The 25,384-nt window shown below is 36.5% G+C and overlaps 1 protein-coding gene and 1 pseudogene across 3 annotated transcripts in view; both read left to right on the top strand.

Moving 5' to 3' along the window:
- The window catches only part of LOC308559361 (sodium channel protein type 2 subunit alpha), an 82,175-nt gene that overhangs the window by 18,782 nt on the left and 38,009 nt on the right, over positions 1 to 25,384 (top strand). The window contains exons 11-16 of one of the 2 annotated variants that reach the window (XM_081142086.1): positions 531 to 818; positions 6,087 to 6,434; positions 9,788 to 9,920; positions 14,173 to 14,411; positions 23,094 to 23,267; positions 24,883 to 25,239. In XM_081142086.1, the coding sequence (XP_080998212.1) occupies positions 531 to 818; positions 6,087 to 6,434; positions 9,788 to 9,920; positions 14,173 to 14,411; positions 23,094 to 23,267; positions 24,883 to 25,239 (1,539 nt within the window). Of the gene's footprint in view, positions 1 to 530; positions 819 to 6,086; positions 6,435 to 9,787; positions 9,921 to 14,172; positions 14,412 to 23,093; positions 23,268 to 24,882; positions 25,240 to 25,384 lie in introns of those variants that run through there. The other variant, XM_081142087.1, reaches the window with a different exon arrangement.
- On the top strand, positions 19,935 to 21,632 carry LOC308559748 (heat shock cognate 71 kDa protein pseudogene; annotated as a pseudogene). Its single transcript has one exon. The product of its transcript is annotated as a heat shock cognate 71 kDa protein pseudogene (transcript).

Here is a 25,384-nt window from a genome sequence, read left to right as displayed (position 1 = left end):
CATGATCTGGGATTTCCCTATATGTAATATGTTTTTGTTGTGCCTTTCTTAATGAAATAATTTAAGCCAAAGAGAAAAAAAGTTCATTAAAATAAAACAGCACTTGACTGCATTAAATTCAGTAATTTTGACTGGCACTGAAAGTCATTGTTAAATGAAAGTGTGATAATCAGGTTAAAATAGAAAACCTTTAATTCTTAAATTCTTTCCTTCTTATGACACTGTTTAAATCAGAGAAAATTTTGTTATGACATTGAAGTGTCTTGTTCATATTATTAGATAGTTAGGAAGCATAGTGTGAGGACAGAGCTTGAAGGTTTTCATCAGTCACGTGTTTCATCTTCCACGTGTCTGTTCATTTTAATTCTTTAATTGGTATGATGGCAATATATTGTTTTCCAAAATATGTACCAGAATGGAGCATTGTATTTCAAGATCATATTCATGATACTGAAGGTAAACTAACCAGTAACATGGATAGAGTTCCTCAAAGTTTATATGCCGGTGCCATTTACTTCGTGCCCTTCTAGGCAGCAGCTGCAGCAACATCTGCGGAATCAAGAGACTTCAGCGGTGCGGGTGGGCTAGGAGTCTTCTCAGAGAGTTCTTCAGTAGCATCCAAGTTGAGCTCCAAGAGTGAAAAAGAGCTGAAAAACAGAAGGAAGAAAAAGAAACAGAAAGAACAGTCTGGAGAAGAAGAGAAGGAAGACAGAGTCCGCAAATCTGAATCTGAAGACAGCATTAGAAGAAAAGGTTTCCGATTTTCCTTAGAAGGAAGCAGGCTGACATACGAAAAGAGGTTTTCTTCTCCACACCAGGTAAAAATATTACATGACATAAATTGCATTTTCATAACAGACAACTTTTTTAAAGATGTGCCAGAATTTGGTAGAGATAAGACTGCCTTTCCCCTGGATGGCACACTGCTTTCAGAACAGTAACGACCATCAAGTGTTGTGATGATGACCTCAGAGAATTTGTGTTTTACAACTGTTGATGTAAGAAACTTCCAAACCTGTAGGTAATTTTTTATAAGGTCATTCGAGCCAAACTGAAAACATATGTGGGGAAGCAAGATCTCACATGCTCCCGAGAATGACAATTTTGTAGTTTCTCTTATGCATTTGAATTAAGGAGGAAATGTAAGGAAGAGTACGTGAAGGTGGGAGAAAACAAGGTGTGAATCAGATTATAAGGTAATCAAGGTAATACGCTCTCACGATTTAGAAGGAGGGATCTGAGAGTGTGATCAGTTATTAGGAGGAGGGATGTGGAAGGGGGCCATTTAAAAAATGTGTTAACCCAAATGCACAGAAACGGTGGACGGAGCTTGCAAAGATACACCTTTTATTAAAGAAGTTATTATATTCCTGGGGCGTGACTACCCACCATGACCCGCACAATTAGGAATTTATGATCAGATCACTCTGTGAAGTTACTTGCCAGAGAGGCCCTTTTTCTTCCACACAATTTCTTGATTCCAGGAAAGCATTTTTAGAGCATGGATTCCACTGGGCATGGGAAGGTTTGTGGTTTTGAGATTTCATTAAAGACTCAAACATCTCAGGGCAATTTTCCACATGGGGAATTATCAGCAGATGTTTCCCATTTCTTCTTAGCTACTGTGCCTGAACTCAGGGAAAGGTGAGTTTTCTGAGGGGCAGGTTCCTAGTAGTGGACTGTGGACTCTTTCAGACCATCTGTGCGGTTGTTCCATCCACGTGCCAACTTCATTTGAAGAGTGCATTCTCTTTTTCCTCCAATTACAGTTGACATACAATGTTATATTAATTCCAGGTGTACTATCTTCTGGTTAGACATTTATATAACTTAAAAAGTGATCATCCCAATAAATCTAGTACCCATCTGACACCATCTGTAGTTATTACAATATTATTGACTTACATTCTTAATGCTGTACTTTACATCCTCATAACTATTCTGTAACTACCCATTTGTACTTCTTAATCCCTTCACCTTTTTTATCCATTGCCCTGGTCCCCATCCCATCTAGCAATTGTCAAAATGTTCTCTGTATCTGTAAGCCTGTTTCTGTCCTGCTTGTTTATTTGTTTTGTTTTTTAGATTCCATGTATAAATAAAATCATCTGGCATTTTTCTTCCTCTGTCTGACTTATTTCACTCAGCACAGTACCCTCTGGCTCTACCCATGTTGTTGAACATGGGAAGATTTCATTCTTCTTTATGACTAAGTCATATTTCATTCTATACATGCACCATTTCTTTTTCATCCATTCATCTACTGATGGGCACTTAGGTTGCTTCCAGAGCTTGGCTACTGTAAGTAATGCTGCAATGAACATAGGAGTGCATATATCTTTTCGACTTGGTATTTTGGGTTTCTTTAAATAAACACCCAGGAGTAGAATTGCTGGGTTCATTTTTGTCTTTTGTTTTATAGCCTTTGTTTTAAAGTCCATATGTCTGGTATAAGTATGGCTACCCCAGCTCTCCTCCTCCATTACCCACAACATTTTCATGAAATACCTTTTTCTATCCCTTTACTTGCAGTGCGTGTGTCTTTCAATCTGAAGTGAGTCTCTTGTTTTGTTATCCATTCAGTCACCATATGTCTTTTGATTGGAGAATTTAATCCATTTGCATTTAAAGTAATTGTTGATAGATATGTATTTATTGACATTTTATTACTTAGGGTAATCTTTTTTTTCTTATTCTTCTTAAAGAAGACCCTTTAACATTTTTATAATACTGGTGCCTATAGGAGGGAGGCATGGAAAGAGCATGTCCCACACCCATGTGTGGTGTTTAAAATCAGGAGGGATATCTCGGCTGTGGAGCTCCCCCAGGAGGAACCAGCGGTCCCAGCCCCACACCAGAATCCCCAGCACAAAGTTCCAGTGCTGGGAAGAGAAATCCCCGTAACTTCTGGCTGTAAAAACCAGTGGGGATAGTTAAGCATGAAAAGGTTAGGCTCCGTTCTTCCTTCCTGCAAATTTTGCTCACAGATATAACATTTTCCCAGTACTATATTTTTCATACCTCTATTTCCCAGCTAGTTGGACATTATAAGTGATCACTGACTTATACAACATGGAATGTCTGATTCAAGTTGATATTTGTTTCTTAAGTGATATCTATAAAACAAGTGATAGGCTTTTTTTTTATTTTAACATGATAAAGAAATAGTCAAACAAATAGCTAAGAAAATGTAGAGGGAGGGAGAGAGGGGGAGAGAGAGAGAACCATCAGAAAGGAAAAAAGGGAGAAAGAATGATGGAAAGAGGGAGGGAGGGAAACAGATCATTCTGAATTCACACTAATTCCATTTTGCAGGTTCCTGGAAGTAATACAGAAAATATCAAGCTAGGGAGGGGTTCTTAACCTGGACACAGAGATGAATGGCCCATGGCTTTTGTTAGATTTTTCAAAATTCCAAGACCCCAAAGTATTAAAAGCTATTGTTTGACATGATGGAAAGGCAATTGTGTTGAATTGCATTGGTAACCGCTTCTACTTTCATATTGAAAAAATATATAATGGAGGCTTTTACTGCAAGATTATAATTTTCTCAGTAGAGTAGGTGAATTGTATGAAATATTTTTTAGACTTCAGTTTGACTTATTAGCATGCAATAAGGAAGAGAAGGCAGTCGAGTTCAATCTGTAATGAAGTCTTAAGAAAATCTGGATGTTTTATTTTGAACCCTTTTAAGATACAGTTAACCTCGTAAGTTATTATTTACCTCCCTATTTGTAAAGAACCAAGAAGTTTTGTGTTTTAGAGATTCAGTTGGTATGGCAGATTTTTCTTACTGACCATCCTTTATTTGTGGCACAGCATTTGATTGTAATGGATTTACATAATTAATGTAAGCAGTAGAGGTTGATGCTAACAGATGGGACACAATCATTTTTCATGTTCCTGTCGTATGTGAATAATGCTCTAATATGGCATAATTCACCTTTGAACCTTGAAAAACCTGTGTACAATTTTATAATTTATTTTCCTCCAACCCCCCCTTTGCCTCTAATTGAGTGGAGTGCTTGTAATTTAAGATATAAACTCTTAGTAAGAGTGATACATATAAATAATTTCTACTTTATTTCTTATTGCCAAGCATTTATTGCCTTTCTTTCTTTTTGAGCTAATGATAACAGGTCACAAATCCTGTAGTTGTTATGTTCTTATAGCTAATTCAATGTCCCTTGTGAAGAGAGACATGAAAGAAATTGAGTAGTTTAAGAGAGACTTAAAAAATAACTTCCCTGGCAAGTGTGGTTCATTTGGCTGGGTGTCATCCCACACACTGAAAGGGTGCTGGTTCAATTTCCAGTCAGGGCACATGCCCGGGTTGCAGGCTCGAGCCCTGGTAGAGAGCATGCATGAGGCAGCTGATCAATGTTTGGCTCTCACGTCAATGTTTCTCCCTTTCTCTTCTTCTCTCTCTAAAAAATCAATTTTAAAAATCTTTAAAAAATACTTATATGGAAAACAAGAAACCTTACTAATGAAGTTGATAAGATGAAAAATATGGGACCAGGAAAAGGAGAAATGACTTCCATTGGGGGAGCATATCAGTCTTCTTAGATGTGCTTCTTTGTGTAAATAGTGAAGAAGACTACATAACATAAGACAATATTGAAAGTTTACAGCCATCATAAAGATGATTATAGGCATTATTGATAAAAATTACTCTTTAGCTTAAAATAAAATTTAAAACATACTTACTGGTCAGGAAATGTAAAAACAATATATAGGTATAAAATAATAATTTTAGGTAACTTTAAATCCTTTAGAGAAAAAAATTTAGTAATATTTAAATGATGACATTGGTATTCTTTCTATTAATAATCAGGAATCCAACTCAAGCCTTGTTTAAAACAAAAAAAAAAAAAAGAGGACTTCTTAGATCATATAAATAATACCTGTGAGCAGTTTTCGGCATGGTTGGACCCAAGGGCTCAAAACATATTATTATGACCAAGTTTTTCTCCATACCTCTGCCCAGGTTCCTCCAATATGGTGGCAAGAAGCCCACTGCAGCTCCACACTTATATTCAACATTTTTACCAACCCTAATTTAAAATGTACCTATTTCCTAACAATTATAAAAATAAGAGGTGGCTGTCAATGGGCCATATATAATCCATTCTTCTATGGCCACAGGTACAGACTACAAATACCCATTGGCTGTGCCTGGGTCATAGTCTTGCCCGAGGATCATTTCTCAAAGATAATCAGGGTAATGTCAACAGAAGGAGAAGTAGATGTTGGACAAGCAAAAACAAGTGCTCACTGCAGGAGAGTTATAAGAAGAGTACACTTGTAATAATTCATTGTGCTCACTGCTGCTGAGCTAAGAATCAAGGTAAACTGCACAATGGCAGTGACAATGTAGCTATTTAGAAAATTGTTAAATGATTGGGACCAGACACTTAATGAAAACGAGGTTTTTGTAAATAGGTATTTTTCAGATTTCTTAAGATAGAAGAGTAAAAATCAGAGAATGAGTCATACAGTTCTTTCAGCTTGATTTAATTTATTCATGAAGACATTATAAAATATGCAGAGAGCAGCGAAGGAGCTTCTTGTACTATAATTAAACAGAACTACTAGCAAGATGAATTTTATTTTCCTCTGTGGTGAGATCTGCATCAGGGTGTGGTCACTAGTGAGCTCTAACTGGGTATATTTTTGGCTTCAAAGGATCTAAATGTAGATGTGTATTTGATTGCTTTCCATTGGATTGTTAAATCAGATTAGCTTCTAGAGAAGGGTCTAGCAAAAACTTCAGTTTTGGGTGCCAGTAATGGGATAAACAATGTAGAGGGGTACTTTGACTATCTTAAGGCATGGGTGAAGTAGAAGAAAATGACAGAAAAGGAAAATTGAAGGAACCGAGCGAAGGGAAAGCAAAATGAAACAGGTGAACATAGAGAGCTCAGACCACCAGCAGGTACTGCGGGAGCCCTTGGTTCCACCTGTCCAATGACTTATCTGTAGGCAGGTCAACAATTTTGAAACAATGAATCACATGTCCTATTTATCAGGATGCCAGCTCTTAATTCTGTTTTGTTTTTTGTTTCCTTCCTTGTTGTTCACAGTCTTTATTGAGCATCCGTGGCTCCCTCTTCTCTCCAAGACGCAACAGTAGAGCGAGTCTTTTCAGCTTCAGAGGTCGAACGAAGGACGTTGGCTCTGAGAATGACTTTGCTGACGACGAGCACAGCACGTTTGAAGACAACGACAGCAGAAGAGACTCTCTGTTTGTGCCCCACAGACACGGAGAGCGGCGCCACAGCAACGTCAGCCAGGCCAGCCGCGCCTCCAGGGTGCTCCCCATTCTGACCATGAATGGGAAGATGCACAGCGCAGTCGATTGCAACGGAGTGGTGTCCCTGGTGGGGGGCCCTTCAGCCCTCACGTCTCCCACTGGACAGCTCCTGCCAGAGGTGAGGCCAATGAAAACAGCAGCTGAGGCTGGAGCAGGCTGGAGTGGTTTTGGTTTCTAAGAACTTTGCTGAGTCTATTTGTCCTAGGCCTATAGAAAAGGGTTTCTACTAAATACCAGATACTTATAGGGCTATATTATTGACATTTCCTTTGTAAAACATCACTTTGGTATTAAATAAGATTTCATTTGCCAATATAAAAATATTCCAGCAATGTCATTTGGTTGTATTTTATAATTTGCGGAATCATATTAAAATCTTTGCATTATTAATTTTTACACAATTCCATTATTATAGTTAGACAAGCTCTTTAAGTGCCATTAAAATCACATGCAGTGAGCGTTCAGTCGCCTATAAGAGGAGCTTCTTACCTTGCATTGGAGATATCGCCATTATCTTCTTCCCTTTTCCCTCATGGCCTCTTTCTCCCAAAGAAATGTGCAGGTATCTTTGAGTCAAATCAAATCATGAAAAAAGCAGGACTTCGTACTGAAGGAACCAGGAAGAATGCAGAGGGAATGTGAACTTCTCTTTAAAAATAATCAGAACTCACTGCCAGACACTGTCCAGAACCCTTTACACGTGTTAATTCGTTTAATCCTCCCAACAACCCTTTATATAGTTAGTGACATTCTCCCCATTTTGCAGGTGACAAAACTGAGGCCTGTGACTGGCGGAACTAAGACCTGACCCTAGGCACGCTGGCTACTGAAACTACATTGTATAAACATTGCAATATTGCCTCCCATTGAATATTTTTAACTTTCTTAAATGGCAAAGAAGGGATGGCTAAGGAAACAGTTTCATTTTAACCCAGCGTTTCTCAAAATATACTTCACCCTCAGACTACTGACATCAGAATTCCCAAGATGCTTCTTAAACATGGAGATGCCTCTTTTTCGCCTCTTCCCTACCCCCAGCAACCACCATTCTCCTCTCAGCTTCTATGAGTCTAATGGTCAAAGTTTACAAAATTTCAGTTATGCGAGATAAATAAGCGCTGAAGGTCAAGTACATAGCATGGTGCCTAGAGTTAACAATGCTATACTGTATACTTAAAATTTGCTGAAAGAATAGATCTTATATTAAGTGTTTTTTAACAACAACAACAATAAAGGGAGTGGGAGGGAACTTTGGAAGGTGATGGAAATGTTTTTGACCTTGATGATGGTGATAGTTAAGATTGTATATTTATCTCCAAACTCATCAAGTTGTTTACATTAAATACATACAGCTTTTTCCATGTCAATCAGTCCTCAATGAAGTGGTATAAAGGAAAAAGATGGAGATTCCTGGGTCAATCCAGACTTACTCAGACCAAAAAACTGAGGAAAGCTAGGTCAAGGAATCTTCTTTCTTGAAAAGCATCCCGCATGGTTCTTACACATAATAAAGCATGAGCGTCACCAATTTTGTTAAGTGAGCAAACGAAGCAAGTGCACAGCTTTATTACATAAATACACAGAAAATGTCAGTCTGTCAGAAAGTAGTTAGCGTTTATCAGGACTTTACCATAAAACTCCAGTGCTGTCAGAAAGGATGGACTAAATCTTGGAAGGCAAATCGGGGCCAGTTTGAAACAAAGCCTCGTGCGATCCCCTTATTACCAGTTCCCTCATGTCCGTTCTTCAGTCTCGCAGTCAGGCTCTGAGAGGCAGGGCACTGAGGTGCAGCCTGAGCTGGGGGTGCAGACAGAAGAAATAAACTTGAGAGACTGCAAAGAGGAAATGAGAATAAAACATAAACAGCCGCAGGCAAATGACACCCTCCAAAGCACCCAATATCCTGTACTCTACACATAAATGCAATTTAAGTAATTTAATTTAAAGAATTTACTCAGTGATATCATTAGAGGTTTTGGAATCTATCATTAAAAATTAGACAGATCTAGGATTATTGCACATATAGTTCTGTATTGAGTTGAAGGAACTAGATGACCTTTAAGTGACCTTATATTTTTCTTAAAAAACTTTGCCTTTTCCTGACCAGAGAAAATATTTTAAATTTTGAGTGACAACATTTTGATTTAAAGAGCTTTACTTTCAGAGAGGGGTCATTTCTTTTCTCATTAATTTTACTTCTCTTTTACTGTAAAATTAATTTTACAGTGACCTATATGGACGTTTACCATTAATGACTAGTATCAGTTGAATGGAAACTTTGCTTTTGTATGTATATGCATTAGAGGTATACATGTTATAAGAATAATTTTACTCATATCACAATAAGGTCAAAGTAGGTGAACAGGACTCATGTTGTTATTTTAGAATTCAGGGAAATTTTCAGAGAACTAAAAGTGGCTTCTTATTTATTATTGGCAGCTCAGACCTGCATTTGAAATGTTTGTTTCTGTGATAATTAACTTCGTTGTTTGATCTCCTAAAGTAGGAGACCATGTTAAAATTTTCCCATGTTAAAACTTTGGTGAACTTAATTTGTAATAGAAAAGTACCAAATTATCATATAATTGTTAAAAATCAAAGACCCCCCCCCACACACACACATTGGTGTTATTGCCTTAAATTTCAGTTTCAATGACAAGGATGAGTTCTTTTGCTGTTGGAGCCTTTTTTATAAATGTAAAAAAGTTAGATAACTTCTAATATTTGGTGGGGTTTTTTTGTTTGTTTTTTAAGGATGTTGGGAAATGTTGCCTGTTTATAATGAACATAAGTATTTTACAGTGGAATTCTCATTTTAAGGAAACTATTACTGATACATACTAGAGAAAGTTAAAAAGACTTTTTGTAGTCCTGCTGGCGTGGTTCAGTGGATTGAGCATTGATTGTCCTATGCACCAAGAGGTCACTGGGTTGATTCCCAGTCAGGGCACATGCCCGGGTGTTGGGTTCAATCCCCAGTAGAGGGCGTGCAGGAAGCAGCTGATCAATGTTTCTATCTCTCTCTCTCTCCAAAGTCTATAAAAACATATTTTAAAAAAATACTTTTTGTACTTTAAACCACATGAATATATGTCTATAAAGGCTTAATAACTCAATCTGAGAGTAAATTAAGGAACAGTATGTTTCATACTAAAGTTCTGAGTGGAATTAGTTGAAATGCTAAAATGTCATCTATCCAATAGTAGGCATGGTCCCTCCAGCCTAACGCTCCAAGATAAGGGAACCAGAAAAGTCTATCTTGGTTGCAAACCCAGGCATTCCTTAAAACTAAGAACCTGATGGGCTTTCAAACAAATTCCCAAGAATGATGATTCCATCAATGTCTTAATAAGCTGTTCATGTCAGGGAAAGCAAGGTGAACAGTTGCTTAAGTAGCACCTGTTATAGGAATGCTTTCTGTCCCACTCTCTTTAAGAATAATGGTTATTTCATCCGAAATTTTATTTTTAGGGGACGACTACTGAAACAGAAATAAGAAAAAGACGGTCCAGTTCTTATCATGTTTCCATGGATTTGTTGGAAGACCCTACAGCAAGGCAAAGAGCAATGAGTATAGCGAGTATTTTGACCAACACCATGGAAGGTATGTCAGAGGTCTTACAGCATAGCTACTTGGCGGTGCTTTGGTAATGATGAAAAAAATAAGTCCATAAATTCCAAGAAAATTCTTTCTGACTTCATACCACATCATATTATGTCTTTTACTAAATAAAAGTAAAATCCATGTACAGCACATGTATTCTACCATCTACTATAGATTTTTATATTTAGCCTCGAGGAAGCTACTGCCAATTCAAGGTATACTTGGAATACTACTTTCACAGAATAAATACTAACCTTTGAAATTTGTTGCGTGTATGACATTGAAAAGAGTGTAATGATAAATTCTTATTTTAATAATGATGCTAACCCATTTGAAATGCATTAACTGCTTGAGACACAGGTTACAAATTCCTCCGATTTAACCAGAAATGTAAATGAAAACTGTAAATTAGGGTTTGATATAAACCTCTTTGAAGCAATGTTTTTACATTTTTGTAAATCTATTTTTGCCTCTCTCTGACCAGAATATTATATTAGCTTTCTCTTGAGTTGCAGATTATGTCTGAGTAGTTAACATATTGTTTAGAGATCTGGATCTTATAAGGCCAAAAGAAAGACTTTGAAGACAACTTGATTTGTGATCAATTCTTGGCTCTACTATGTGTTAAATGTGCTAGTTTATGACTCTAAACTTCACTTTCTTCATCAATAAAATGTGGAAATGATGTTTAGGCATGAGGTTGTTGTAAGGATTAAATGGGGCATCATATGAAGCACTTATGTACCTGGCATGTAGAAGGCAGTCAATAAATATTATCATTATTCATTGTTTTGGTTAACTTACATGTTTGTGCCTTTCCATACTATGAGTGAGCTGGAATATCAATGTCAAGTACTTGGAAAATACTTTCATGTGAAATATATTCTATCTTCTTCCCTTACCCTCCTTTCCCCTCTTTCCCTTGTCCCCTTTCTATCCCTTCCCTTCCTTTCCCACCCCTCCCAGTGTGTGTGTGTGTGTGTGGTGTGTGTGTAGATGTGTCAAAGGAAAAAGAAAGATGGAAAAAGAGAGAGAGAGAGAGAGAGGAGAGAGCACATGTGCGCATGACTTTCTTATCTTTAGTTATAGTTTCTCTTAATAGTGGATAGATTCTTGGAATAATTACTTTTCAGTCTGAATGAAAAAAATCCCATGATACTAATAACAGTACCAAAAAACCTAGAAGTCACAGCCAGAAGAAACTCACAGCGTAGATAGCAGTATAAATCACAGTCATGCCAGTATTACAACACCCAGTTTTCATGATGTCCTGCTGCAGTATCGGAAATCTTTTCACTGATTTCTATGGAATATTAAACTCCGTCCGTTCTTCCCCAACCTCGCCTGCGTTAGCTTGCACTCCCTCTTCCCTCCCAGCTGCCAGTAGCTTGCTCCTCCCTGTCCCTCCAGGTAAATCTTTTGAAGATTCTCTGGTCTTCTGCTCCTTGCCATAGCAAAACCACTGAGAGGAAGCTGCCAGTGGTTCTGCTACCGATGTCAGCAGCATGTCTGCTCCCTAAAGCAAGAAGTAGAGAAGGAGACAGGGTAAGTCTCAATCAACAGTCCTACTTTGCACTTCTGATAACATTAACTTTGAGCTAACATAAGAAATTACTTAGAGAACATCAACCCACCACAAGACTGAACTTGTCCACTTACTGAGATACGGAGTTCAAAATGAGCGCACCCACCCACCCTCCATGGGAACATGTCTCATGAATTGCTCAGGAAGAAAGGTGTCCTCGAAATAAGTGTAACTGAGGAAGCGGGAGACTGAGTGTTTGATTTTAATATCTGCAGAGCTTTTGACCTTATATTTTCGTGAGGAACAGTGGCTAAGTTTTATTCATTTTTCATTGTTTGTATAGGATGAAAAAGCTTACTTTTCTTTATTCAGTTATATCTAAAAACTTTGAATGTGGCATTGATCATAGTCTGTTGTTAGCAATACACATGCATACTAGAGCTGTCTTTTGTTTTATAGTCTCTTTTTTGTTCCTGATAATGGAGGAAAGGTTTCTTAGGTGGACATAACCTGTTTATTTGGGGATCCTTTCTTCTAAGTCTAATTATGGTTTAGTTCATCTTCCATTTTTATGAAGCAGGCTTGTCGATTTGGTTGGCAGCTTTTGTTTTCCTTCTTTGGAACTACAGCCAAGTCTCCATTGTCCAGGGTAATGAATAGGCTCCTACTTAATGAGACTATAGGAGATGAGCAAAAATGAATTGTTTGCCTTTCAAGCAAAACTCTAAAGCCACATAGAAATGTTTCCTGGTCACAGCCTTGGGAAGGATAGTGGGAGGGTGAGTTAGAAGCACCCGAGGAGTTGAGAAGAGCCAGGAGAAGTCTGAACTGAGCTGTGAATGGCTCTCAGTGTGGGTAATCCACACAGGAATAATGGAGACATGGCTATAGTTCCCTCCTGAGTGCTTTGTTGTCTCAAAATATAAAATTCTCTTTTTTCTGGTATGAATAATTGAAAGATTTTATTTTAGAACTTAAACAGCTTTGCTACACTTTTTCCTGGTGTCAAGATGAGCACACCGGCTGAATTTCCACTTTTGAACTTTCCTCTGATTTATTTACTTTTCTACACAATTACTGTTTCCTTCTGTTTATCTAACAAATATCAGGTAGCATTTTAAAAATACTTACTCTGACTGTACACAAAGAGATTTTTTTCGTTTCTCTTTTGTTACTTGCTGTAAATGACAATATCTTTTCATCTTCAGCATAACCATAAGGTTATTTGGGAGTCCTAAAAGCATCTACACAACAAGTAGCCCATAGTAATTATATTTACATTTTTCTGATTTAAAACTCAACTATTTTTTATTGTTTACAAAATTGCATGTTAAAAGAAATACAAATACACTGTGCACTGAAAGAATTTCAATATCTAAAAAGACCATTGAAGAATCTACTGCTGATGGAATTCTGTTAAAAATTATCAGGAAATTATTTTAAGGAAGTAGTAAACTTTATAGCATTCATTGGTAGTGAATGCTTATCAGCAGAACAAAAAATCATTACTTATGGTTGTGTTTGTCTGTTTCATATGCTGCTTCTTCCTTTACAAAGTTTACTTCCTAGTAAACGATACCATGTTTAGAGGGCTATTCCACTGCCACAGTAGTAACACTGACGTGGTTTACCAGAGTCAATTATGCCATAAACGAAAAAAGAACCTTTCCCTCTATTTTAGTGCTAAGATGTGGTGGCCTCATTTAACAGCAGGTAGTAAGTCCGTTGTGCAGCAATGACATTGTCAGAAAACAAGTTCTGCATGCTTTTCCCACGAAACAGCTGATTAAGAGATCATCTTACCAAAGGAAGAGAGTAATTTCCCACTTCCTAATTCCCTAAAATTATTTTCCAATATTTACCAAATTTCAGTATTTTGAGTATCATCTTCAAGATCTGTGCATTTCTATCTTCTTTCTCTTATTATTTAGTTATAATTCTTTTTGAAATCATTGTACTTTAAAAAAATAAATATTTTAATATGAAACTTTATATCATAGGTTTGGTATGATAGTCATACATTTTAATACACAAAAGCATACCATGAAAATTTATGAATTCTACACATGTTCCACTTAAAATCCTCTTGTATTTTACCAGTAGTACATAAGTCCCATTTTGTGAAACATGGATTTATTATATAGTGAGAATCCCAGTTTCTTAGAGTGGATATTTTCTCTTCTTTCATACCGTCTAGTTAAATTAAGAAAATGAATTTTGTTGAGTTTAATATACAAGCCTATATCTAATAAGGTTTAATTAGAAACTTTTTGTCTAAGACTGGTGGCACTGACCTACAAAACATAGAAACTGAGATTCAGCATGACTGATCAAGGTTTTAGGAAATCTCTTGAGAGGAGTTCTTTAATAATATATGTGTATCTTGCTTTATCTGGAACATGGATGAGTTTTCAATATACTTAACACAAGTCCTACCCATTCGTTTCTAATAGCTTTGAAGGTAATTATCAGACAGTTTAATACTGCAAATAAAATCTTGGAAACTATGCTTAGCCAAGGTAAATTTGGCAAGTTTATTAGCCTTTCTGTGCCCATACCTTCTATGACAGCTGATCCATTATAAGTGTTTTCCTGCTCCACCATCAGATTCACCCATAACGCCTTTGAATAACTTTAGATTTTTTAATTATCACTTTCAATTGAAACCAAAGACTTCTTACTAGAAAAGAAACAGTTTTCATGAGTATTCTAACTTTTTTCTTCCAGAACTTGAAGAATCCAGGCAGAAATGCCCACCCTGCTGGTATAAATTTGCTAACATGTGTTTGATTTGGGACTGCTGTAAGCCATGGTTAAAAGTGAAACATCTTGTGAACCTGGTTGTGATGGACCCATTTGTAGACCTGGCCATCACCATCTGCATTGTCTTAAATACACTCTTCATGGCCATGGAGCATTATCCCATGACGGAGCAGTTCAGCAGTGTGCTGTCAGTCGGGAACCTGGTAAGGCTCACTTTCCATGGGAAGACTTCATGATTGTCATCATGAATTTTACTCTTACAATTAATGAATGTCACTCTCAAATTAAATATGAATCAATTGGTCATGTACACCTGGACAGCAAAAGTTTAGCATCCCATTTTGAATAGCAAAAATATATCATCACAGTTAAGGAGTGCAAAAAGTTCAAAGATTTTATGTGCAATTTGATTTAGAATTAAATTAAAATTGCCCATTCATTAGAAAGATGATTATGAATTATAGAGGACATTAGGCTATGATTTTAAAAAAGATCCTGATGTATTTTTTTCAAGTATTTAGAATAGATTTTTTAGGACATGTATACATTTGCCAAACAAATTATAAAATATGCCAAGTCAGATAATTTTGAAATATCTTTTATAATACCTGAAGGTGGATTCTTTGGGGAGAAAACATCATATAGGAGTTATTATTTCTGTTTGAATTTCTTCTGTAAAATTAGGAATTTATAAATGATGGTTTTTTCATATATTGTTACTTAAAATTCTGTATTAACTTTCACTGGATACATGATAGAGTGATAGAAATGAAAGTAAAGTGATCTTTACAGACATACAAAATGAATAAATTTTTATAACAAAAATATGAGGCTTATTTAGTTCTCATGCACTTTCCAACTTGATATATGGACATATAAACAGGTTGTATATAGATAGTAAATAATATATTGTAAAGTATAATGTACAATATTTTTAGGCTCCGAAGTAACCACTATGTTTTTTATTGTATTTCAGATTGGTCTTAACTGATCCAATGATAAAGTTAATATATGCTGCCCATTTGTTTTATACTAGGCACAGTACTAAATGGTTTACATGAAATTCTTCTCTCTAGGTTCCCTCAAAGTTAGTCCTAAGGTAGATACTGTGATTGTCTGCATTTTACCATTTGGGAAACTGTACCCATGAGAAACTGACGTAGCAGTGGAAGGTCTGAGCACTGCATCACAGACTGTAAAAGCTATTTCAGAGACTATAGTCAAAAATCACAGAACTTTAGAGGAAGAAAGGACAATAACATTACCTAGTCCAAATTATCATCTACATAGGAATCTCTTCAATATTATCTCTAAAATATGAGCAAGAGATAAAAGTAAGCTTTGTGGAGGTAGGTGTTCTCAGAAACAACTCAAATGGGCTTAAGCCAAAATAAAAAGAATCCATTACCTCAAGTAAGTAAAGTCCATTTGGGCATAGCTCCAGGTTTTAACCTGGTTAGATTCAGGTTCTCAGTCAGTGTCACTGGGAGTCAGCTTCTTGCCCTAATTTTTCCCAATGTGTTTCATTCATCTCTGACAGGGTATTCTATTGATGGCAATGATCTACACAACTTTTATCCTACCAACATAGATTTTTGTGGGGAATAATTGTACTTCCTAACTAGTAGCTTTAATAGAGGCCCAAGAATTGACTATCATTGACCTGGTTGGAGTTACATGGTCATTTCTAAGTCAGTAAGTTATTCTGGTCTGCTGTTACCAGAAGAAGAGAAAGTAGTTGCTAGAAAGACATAAGTAACAAATGGACAATTCAAAGTGGGACTTGTCTTATGTATTAAGGAAGGTAAATTTGTATTTGAGGTGAATCATGGAATGGTAAAATATATAGAGATAGGATACACATTCTTCTTAAGTTCATATGGAATATTACCCAGGATAAACTATATGTTAAGTCATAAGACAAGCCCCTTAAAAAAGATCAAAATCATATAAAGTACGCTTACTGACAAAAATAGAATGAAATCAGAAATCAGTAACATAAATAAATTTGGGGAATTTATAAATATGTGGAGATTAAAAAACATACCCCTAGCCTGGCTGGGCGTGGCTCAGCAGTTGAGCATCGACTTAGGATCCAGGAGACTGTAGTTCAACTCCCTGTCAGGGCACACACCCGGGTTGTGGGCTCGATCCCAGTCGGGGGCGTGCAGGAGGCAGCCGTTCAGTGACTCTCATCATTGATGTTTCTCTCTTTCTCCCTCTCCTTTCTTCTCTCTGAAATCAATAAAGATACATTTAAAAAAACAAAAAGCAAAAAAAACCATATCCCTAAATTACCAAGAGAAGAAAGAAGAAAATCAAACGAGAAATTAGACAATACTTTGAGAAGAATGAAAATGAAACGCACCAAATGGGAACTATGGACTGCAGCGAAGACAGTGCTTTAAGGGAACTTCATGCTGTAAATGCCTATAGTAAAAAAAGAGAAATATCTCAAATCCATAATCTATCCTTACCCCTTAGAAACTAAAAAAAGAAGAGCAAACTAAACCCTAAGCTAGCAGAAGAAAAGAAATAATGAAGAGTGAAAATGAATAAAATAGAGAATAGGAGAACAGAGAAAATTACGAAATTGAAATTTTGATTCTTTGAAAAGATCAACAGCAATGACAAATCTTTAACTAGACATAAAAATAAAAGGCTCAGATCAATAAAATTAGGGATGAGGGAAGAGGGAACCTCACTATTGACCTTACAGAAATAAAAAGGAGTATAAGAAATATTACAAACAATTTTATGCCAACAAGTTAGATGACCTAGATGAAATGGAAAAATCCATAGAAAGTAGCAAACTATGGAAACTTATTGAAGAAGGAACAGAAACTCTGAAAAAGGCTTTAACAAGCAAAAACTGAGTCAGTAATCAAAAAAATGTTCCTACAAAGGCAAGCCTAGGCCAAAATAGTTTTACTGGTTAATTTTACCAACTGTTTAAAGAATTAACACCAAGCCCTGGCCAGCGTGGACCAGTTGACCGGAGCATAATCCATACGCTGAAGGGCCGAGCTCTCAGTTCTGCCAGGGCGTGTGCGGGAGGCAAGCGATCCGCGAGAGATCTCTCTCACACACAGGGTGTGCTTTGGTTCCTTCCCTCCCTCTCCCTCTCCCTTCCTCTCCCTCTAAAATCAATTAAAAAGAAAAAGAATTAACGCCAATTCTTCACAAACTGTTCCAAAAGATAGAATAGAAGGGAATCCTTGCTGACAGAGTTTGTGAGTTTGAAGCCAACTAAGATAAAGAAATTGGGGAAATACCTTTGAAATCCCAGCTGGGCTACACTTTAGGAGTAAAAACTATGTGAGAAACCAGATTTAACAAGGACAAATAGCAAAACAAAATAGACCTACGCTAATTAAATACAAAACCAAGGTACTGTAAGTTCCAGGCGGCCAACCAGCAATTTAACTGCCTGCTAGAAATAATATCAGTACTCTTCAGTGGAAAATAATTGAATCCGAATCTCTACAACTCATCATCCACAGCACATAAAAGATTACGTGTTATGTGAAGAAACAGGAAAATGTGACTCATAGTTTTTAATAAAAGCACTCAGTAGAAATGGATTCAGAAATGACTGAATGGATAGAATTATAAAAAAATAATTTTAGAGGAGTTACTATTTAAAAAGGATTTTAGAGGAGCTATATAGGTTTAACAATCTGAAGAAGAAAAATGGTCACAAAGAATAAAGAGATGAAGAATATAAAGTTATAAAAATGAAAACTACAAAAAGCAATTAGAACCCAAAATTACAAATTCTAAAGTGAAATCTGCACTGGATGTGGTGTTCCCTGTGCCCTGGGTTCCTGGTAACTCCCAGGATGGAAATCAAGAGTGTACCCACAAAAGCAGGACTCAGGCGAAGGTTTATTAAACAGCTTGTGCTCCCAAGGGAAACGGTGTCCAAGGGGAAAAGACGTGGCTGCTGCTCCCAGAACAAAAGCCGGGACACACTTTTAAAAGAGTTGAGGCAGGAAAGATGACGCCTCTGCCTGACGCCTGAGTATGTAGAGGCGGGGACTCTGGCACCTGTGTACCCATGTTGCATTAGCATGTTAAATCTCCACCCAGGGCTGTGTTTTTTCACTGTTTTAATGAGGGTAAGGTCACCAGTCGGTCTTCCTGGGCTTACATGCCCTTGCTTTAGGGTTGAGAAAATCCCTTTTCCAGATAAAGCGTTTATCTGGCGCCTCTTTGTCTGGTGCTAATTAGGTACAGTGTTTGAGGGGCAACCGACAGAAATTCCGACTTTTCTAGGAGAGCCTCAGCCTGTCTCAGATATATTTATAAGAAACTAGCAGATGCCAGAAGAAAGGGTTGTTAAACTTAAAGCAAATCAATAGAAATTATCTAATTTGAACAGCAGGGGAAAAAACTGAAAGAAAAAAATGAACTTGAGTCTCGCTAATCTGTAGAATACTACTGAGTGGTCTAATGTTTGTATAAGGGGACCCAGAGGAGAAAAGAGAAAGAGAATGGAACAAAATAAATAATTTAAGAAATAATGGCCAACATTTTTTCAAAATTTTTGAAAAATATTAACTTAGACACTTTAATAACATTATAAAATTATAAGAGTTCAGTGAACATCAACAAGGATAAATATAAAGGAAACTACATTGAGCACAGCTTAGTCAAGCTTCTGAAAAGAAAATTTCAAACTTTTTTTTTTTAAAGAAAAATACTTTATAAACAGTCATGCAACCACATAATGACATTTCAGCCAAAGACAGACCACACCTATGGTGGAGGTCCCATAAAATTATGGGAGTTGAAAAATTCTTATCACCTAATGATGTCATAGCCATAGTAATGTCATAGTACATTGCATTACATAACACAAATACTTAATGTTGTGTTACAGTTGCCTACAGTATTCAGTACAATAACATGCTGTACAGGTGTGTGGCCTAGGAACTGTAGGGGAACTGAATTTGTTACATAAAAATATGCCTCCTTTGCATAAGGATTAGAAGCTCTGTAAACCAAGAAGACATTTACAGAAGACATTTACATTTGTAAGGGAAATTTCCATTTAGAAGGGTACTTGCCTACTGTACCAGGAAGAGAGCATGACCTTATCTCTAGAAATTCTTATCAGAGCAGAAGACAGGACTTAAATTTGCATAACAATCTTACCCGGTTAACTGTGCTTTTCCTGCTAACCTTTCACAAATGATTCCCTTAATCCCCAACATCACCTTTTGTCTCTAGCTGGAGATGGTACTTAAGGTTGCAGCTTCAGTCATTTTGTAGATTACTCAATTTTCCTGGGTGTCCTATGTATACATGTTATTAAACGTTGGTGTGTTTTTTTCTCCTGTTAATCTCTTTCATTGCATGGATGTCTCAGTCAAGAAGCCAAAAAGACAGAGAAAAAATTATTTGTCCTTCCCTACAGAGCAATAGGCTATACTATATAGCCTGGGTGTGTAGTAGGCTATATCACACCCTCTGAGGTTCACACAACAAAATTGCCTTAGGAATGTATCCCTGTCCTAAAGCAGCACATGACTGTAATACACAAGGGACTGACATCTCATTAGAAACAATTTAGGCCCTAAGAAAGTGACCTGATAAAAGAAAGAAAAAGCAAACCCATTTTTCTACAATGAAACTGTCCATTAAAAGCTAATCTGAAATAAAGAATTTTAATATAAACAAAAACTGAGAAAAGTTGTTGCCCTGAAATTATGCTATAAGAAATGCTCGGGAACAGCTGTTCTGATCTTGATCTTCACAAGCCATGCACAAACACTGAAGCAAACTTGTCTAAGGGACCTGCCATTGGCATTGATCTTGGCACCACCTACTCTTGTGTGGGTGTTTACAACAGGGGAAAGTGGAAATAATTGCCAATGATCGGGGAAACCGAATCACCTCAAGTTATGTTGCCTTTACTGATAATGATTGATCGATGCTGCTGCAAAGAATCAAGTTGCAATGAATCCTACCTACACAGTTTTTGAAGGCAAACACTCGATTGGATGTAGATTTGATGATGCTGTTTTCCAGTCTGATATGAAGCATTAGCCCTTCATGTTGGTGAATTATGCTGGCAGGCTCAAGGTCCAAGTAGAATACAAGGGAGAGACAAAAAAATTCTATCCAGAAGAGGTGTCATCTATGGTTTTGACAGAGATGAAGGAAACCACAGAAGCCTACCATGGGAAGACTGTTACCAATGCTTTTGTCAAAGTACCTGCTTACTTCAATGACTCTCAGAGTCAGGCTACTGATGCTGGAACTATTGCTGGTCCCAGTGTACTTAGAATTATCAATGAGCCAATTGCTGCTTATGGCTTAGACAAAAAGTTTGGAACTGAAAGAAATGTACTGATCTTTGACTTGGGAGGTGGCACTTTTGATGTGTCAATTTTCATAATTAAAGATGGAATCTTTGAGCTCAGATATACATCTGGAGACACCCACTTAGGTGGAGAAGACTTTGACAACCAAATAGTCAAACATTTTATAGCAGAGTTCAAGCACAAGCATAAGAAGGACATCAGTGAAAACAAGAGAGCTGTCCGTCACCTTCGTACTGCTTATGAATGCACTCTCCCTTCCAGCACCTGTGCCAGTATTAAGAATGATTTACTCTATGAAGGAATTCACTTCTATACATGCCTCTATCACCCATGCTCGATTTGAAGAATTGAATGCTGATCTTTTCTGTGGCACCCTGGCTCCTGTAGAGAAAACCCTCTGGGATGCCAAACTTGACAAGGCCCAGATCTATGATACTGTCCTGGTGGATGGTTCTACGCATGTCCCCAAGATTCAGAAGCTCCTAGAGGACTTTTTCAATGAAAAAGAGTTGAATAAGAACATCAACCCTGATGAGGTTGTTGCTTATGGTGCAGCTGTCCAGGCAACCATTCTATCTGGATACAAATTCAAAAATGTTTAAGATTTGCTACTGTTGGATGGCAATCCTCTTTCTCTTGGCATTGAGACTGATGGTAGAGTCATGACTGTCTTCATCAAGCACAATACTACCATTCCTAACAAGCAGACACAGAAATTCACTACCTGCTCTGACAAACAGCCTAGTGTGCACATTCAGGTTAATGAAGGTGAGTGTGCCATGACCAAGGATAACAACCTGCTTGGCAAGTTCGAATTCACAGGCATACCTCCTGCACCTCATGGTGATCCTCAGACTAAAGTCAGTTTTGATATTGATGCTAATGGTATTCTCAATGTTTCTGCTGTGGCTAAGAGTACAGGAAAAGAGAACAAGATTACCGTCACTAACGACAAGGGTCATCTGAGCAAGGAAGACATTGAGCCCATGGTCCAAGAAACTGAGAAGTACAAAGCTGAAGATGAGAAGTAGCAGGACAAAGTGTCTTCCAAGAATTCAGTTGAATCCTATGCATTCTGCAGGAAAGCAACTGTTGAAGATGAAAAATTTCAGGGCAAGATTAATGATGAAGACAAATAGAAGATTCTTGAGAAGTGTAATGACATTATCAACTGGCTTGATAAATCGAACTAGACTGCAAAGAAGGAAGAATGTGAACACCAGCAGAAAGAGCTGGGAAAAGTCTGCAACTTCACCATTACCAAGCTGTACCTAAGTGCAGGAGACCATCAAAGAGGTGGATGTAGCCAACCTTGAGCATAGATTTAGCATTGTTTCACATAAAATATAGAAAGACCCAAATTTACAACAAATTTCATGGCAATTTTAAAAGTTGAGCTGTTATATTCTAAATAACTGAGCATTCTTCATACTTGAATATGGAATATGTGCACAGGAAAAGGGAAAAATGCGGTTTTTAAGCCCTCTATAGTAATATGAAAAATGTGATGTCTTAAATAAAACTACTTAAAATTGGTGCATACAAAAAAAACGCTGCTAAATGAAGTTCTTCAAGCTGGAGGGGGCGAAAACATCAGATGGAAATTTGAATTTGGGAATGATAGTCACTATAAATAAATGTGAGTAAATAGAAAATACTTTTTATCTTAATTTCTTTAAAAGACTACTGTTTAAAGCAAGGGTTAATAGCTTATGTAAGTGTAAAACATATGAAAAGATTAGCAAATTGATTAGGGTAGCAAAGATTTCTTAGAAAAGAGACAAAAACTGCTATACATTATCTAAATATCCATATAATATTCAAACATTGGAATTCTACTCAATAATAAAAGGACAATAAATATAATACAGGAAGGGGTGAATTTCAACTTAAAATATTCAAGAACTATGTGGAAAACTCAGTAAGACTCTTGCTTGGGTTTCTGAGTTGGTTACCAAGGTAGAGGGTGATTCCATTTACGTGTACTGAGTTAGAAAATATCAGAAGAGAAGCAAGGGTGTACAGAAAAAGTGGTAAGGTAAATTTTGGACCTGTTGAATTTGAGGTACCTGTGAAATAGTCGTCCAGTGGAGGTGTTGAATAGGCAGGTGGGTGTGTAGTTCTGGAGCTCAGGAGGTATGCTAGAATAAAAAAAAAATCTCAAAATTTAAACTTATTGTAAAAGGAAAATTAGAGTAACAAGGTCCAGGACAGAGACCTATGAAGAAATTTAATATTGAATAATTTGTTAGAGAAAGAAAAGTATTCAGGGAGGTGTGAATCACTAATTCCAGAGCCATTTATATAAGAATATAAAAATTAGAATATTAATTTTATTATCTTAACTCATTCACTCTTCATCACTTGATAAACCTTAAATATTGTAAACAATTAAATATTGATTAGAATACAAATCATTTGAGGATATAGTTTGCTGACCTGAACCAATTTTTAAAATACAGAATTGTGATTTGTTGGCAGTAAATTAAATTGCTCAATAATTATTTATGTTTTTAAGATTATTCACTCATGTAATAAACATTTCTCATTTAGGTCTTCACTGGGATCTTCACAGCAGAAATGTTTCTCAAGATAATTGCCATGGATCCATATTATTACTTTCAAGAAGGCTGGAATATTTTTGATGGTTTGATTGTGAGCCTTAGTTTAATGGAACTTGGTTTGGCAAATGTGGAAGGACTGTCAGTTCTTCGATCATTCCGGCTGGTAAATTAACTGGGCATATCCATAATATTTTATAATTAATTTAATTTGTTGCCACCCTTTTTAGTAACCATTATGAGATTTTACATGGTTATAATATTATTTGAATAGATTTTTAAAACAAACCAGATTGCCCCGCAACTGAATGGTAATTTCTTCTACATCGTAGTTTAAATGGATAGCTTAATTATATTCAAATGAACAGACAACAGTTATCTTCTTAGTAATTGAATGGCAGGGTTGTGGGCTCGATCAATGACTCTCTCATCATTGATGTTTCTATCTCTCTCTCTCCCTCTCCTTTCCTCTCTCTGAAATCAATAAAGATATAAAAAAATAAAAATAAAATTAAGAGACAAAAATGTCACTTGATACATTTCCATTTAAAGTTTCATATGCTTTATTGTTCTATTTGAGTTAGTTCCAATTTTTGGTGAGCTATTGCCAAATAACAGAGGTTGTAGATAGTTGCTAAAAGTAGATTTCTGGGTAACTTATCTTTTTTTTAAATTCTCACCCGAGGACATGCTTATTGGTTTTAGAGAGAGGGGAAGGGAAAGAGAGACACAGAGAGAGAAAGAGAGAGAGAAGCATCAGTGTGAGAGAGAACGTCGATCAGTTGCCTTCTGCACATGCCCTGACCCAACTACTTTTAAAAATGTTTAGTAAATCTTTGTGATAATGTGATGCAGTTTAAGGAAATAGGAAGCATAATATTATTAGCATCTTGCTTAGAATGTCAGGCTTTTTGCATTAATTATTCTCTGGGAATAAATTAAACATTATGGTGCTTCTTTTGATTCTTTCAGTCACTTAGATGCCATTAAATAATGCAGTGCTCTGGGCCTGACATTTATTGAAGCAACAGAAATAAAATGCTAATGCTGTTTAACTATAAATGGCATTTTAGAGGTCTCTATGACCTAATACAACCAATGAGTCAGGGACAGTGATGGAGAGCCATTTACATACTCTGAGTTGTTGATTAATGAAGTCACTGAAGACATAAAGGTTGACAAAATGCAGCTTTTATGTAAGACCAAGTATTTCTTCTTTGAATATAATAAATCTTTAAAATATAACCTAATATCACAGCCAGCTAAAGATATAGTAAGTTTAAAGCAACCTTAATTTCTAAAAATTACTTGTTTTTTCTCTTATACCTTATGTAATTTTTTAAATTTTATCTGCACTTTTGCATTTTAGCATAATATTTCAAGTACACTGAAACAATATATCCACTTTGGTTTAAATAATGAGAGCTTTTACCTCTCTGAAAGTCTTAGTTAATTACCATTAATCTTAAATACCTCAATTCCTTACAGAAAAACAAAAGAGTATTACATATGCTTATGTAAGATTCTGGGAAATTTGGTGTCTTTTATTCTTAAAATACCAATAAAAACTGTACAACATAATTATTTTATTTATACTGTAGATTAATTCCAAATGAATAATACCCCATGATATCAAATAAACTGATACATTTGCTAGATAATAGTTTGACACACAAATAATTCATAACCCTACAACTGAGACATTGTAGATTTTCCATATAAATAGATTTGTAGATTCTTTAGAAGACAGGAAGTAACAGCCTTCTTAATTTTGTTTCCAGCTCCGAGTTTTCAAATTGGCAAAATCCTGGCCCACCTTGAATATGCTAATTAAGATCATTGGCAATTCAGTGGGGGCCCTGGGCAACCTCACCTTGGTGTTGGCCATCATCGTCTTCATTTTTGCCGTGGTTGGCATGCAGCTTTTTGGTAAGAGCTACAAAGAATGTGTCTGCAAGATTTCCAACGACTGTGAGCTTCCACGTTGGCACATGCATGACTTCTTCCACTCCTTCCTGATTGTGTTCCGCGTGCTGTGTGGAGAGTGGATAGAGACCATGTGGGACTGCATGGAGGTCGCTGGCCAAACCATGTGCCTTACTGTCTTCATGATGGTCATGGTCATTGGAAACCTAGTGGTATGTAAAATTATTTTTCTCATTTTCAGTAAAATATAATGTAACCATATAAAACTATGTTCAGCTGAAGAATGTTTTATATGTTTTGTTTTGTTTTTTATCAAGGCCATTTCCAATTCTAAATTATTCATTATTTCAGGAGCCA

Source organism: Miniopterus schreibersii (genome assembly GCF_964146895.1).
Source record: "Miniopterus schreibersii genome assembly, chromosome: 7".
NCBI lineage: Eukaryota > Metazoa > Chordata > Mammalia > Chiroptera > Miniopteridae > Miniopterus > Miniopterus schreibersii.
This window is presented reverse-complemented; position numbering and strand designations above follow the sequence as displayed.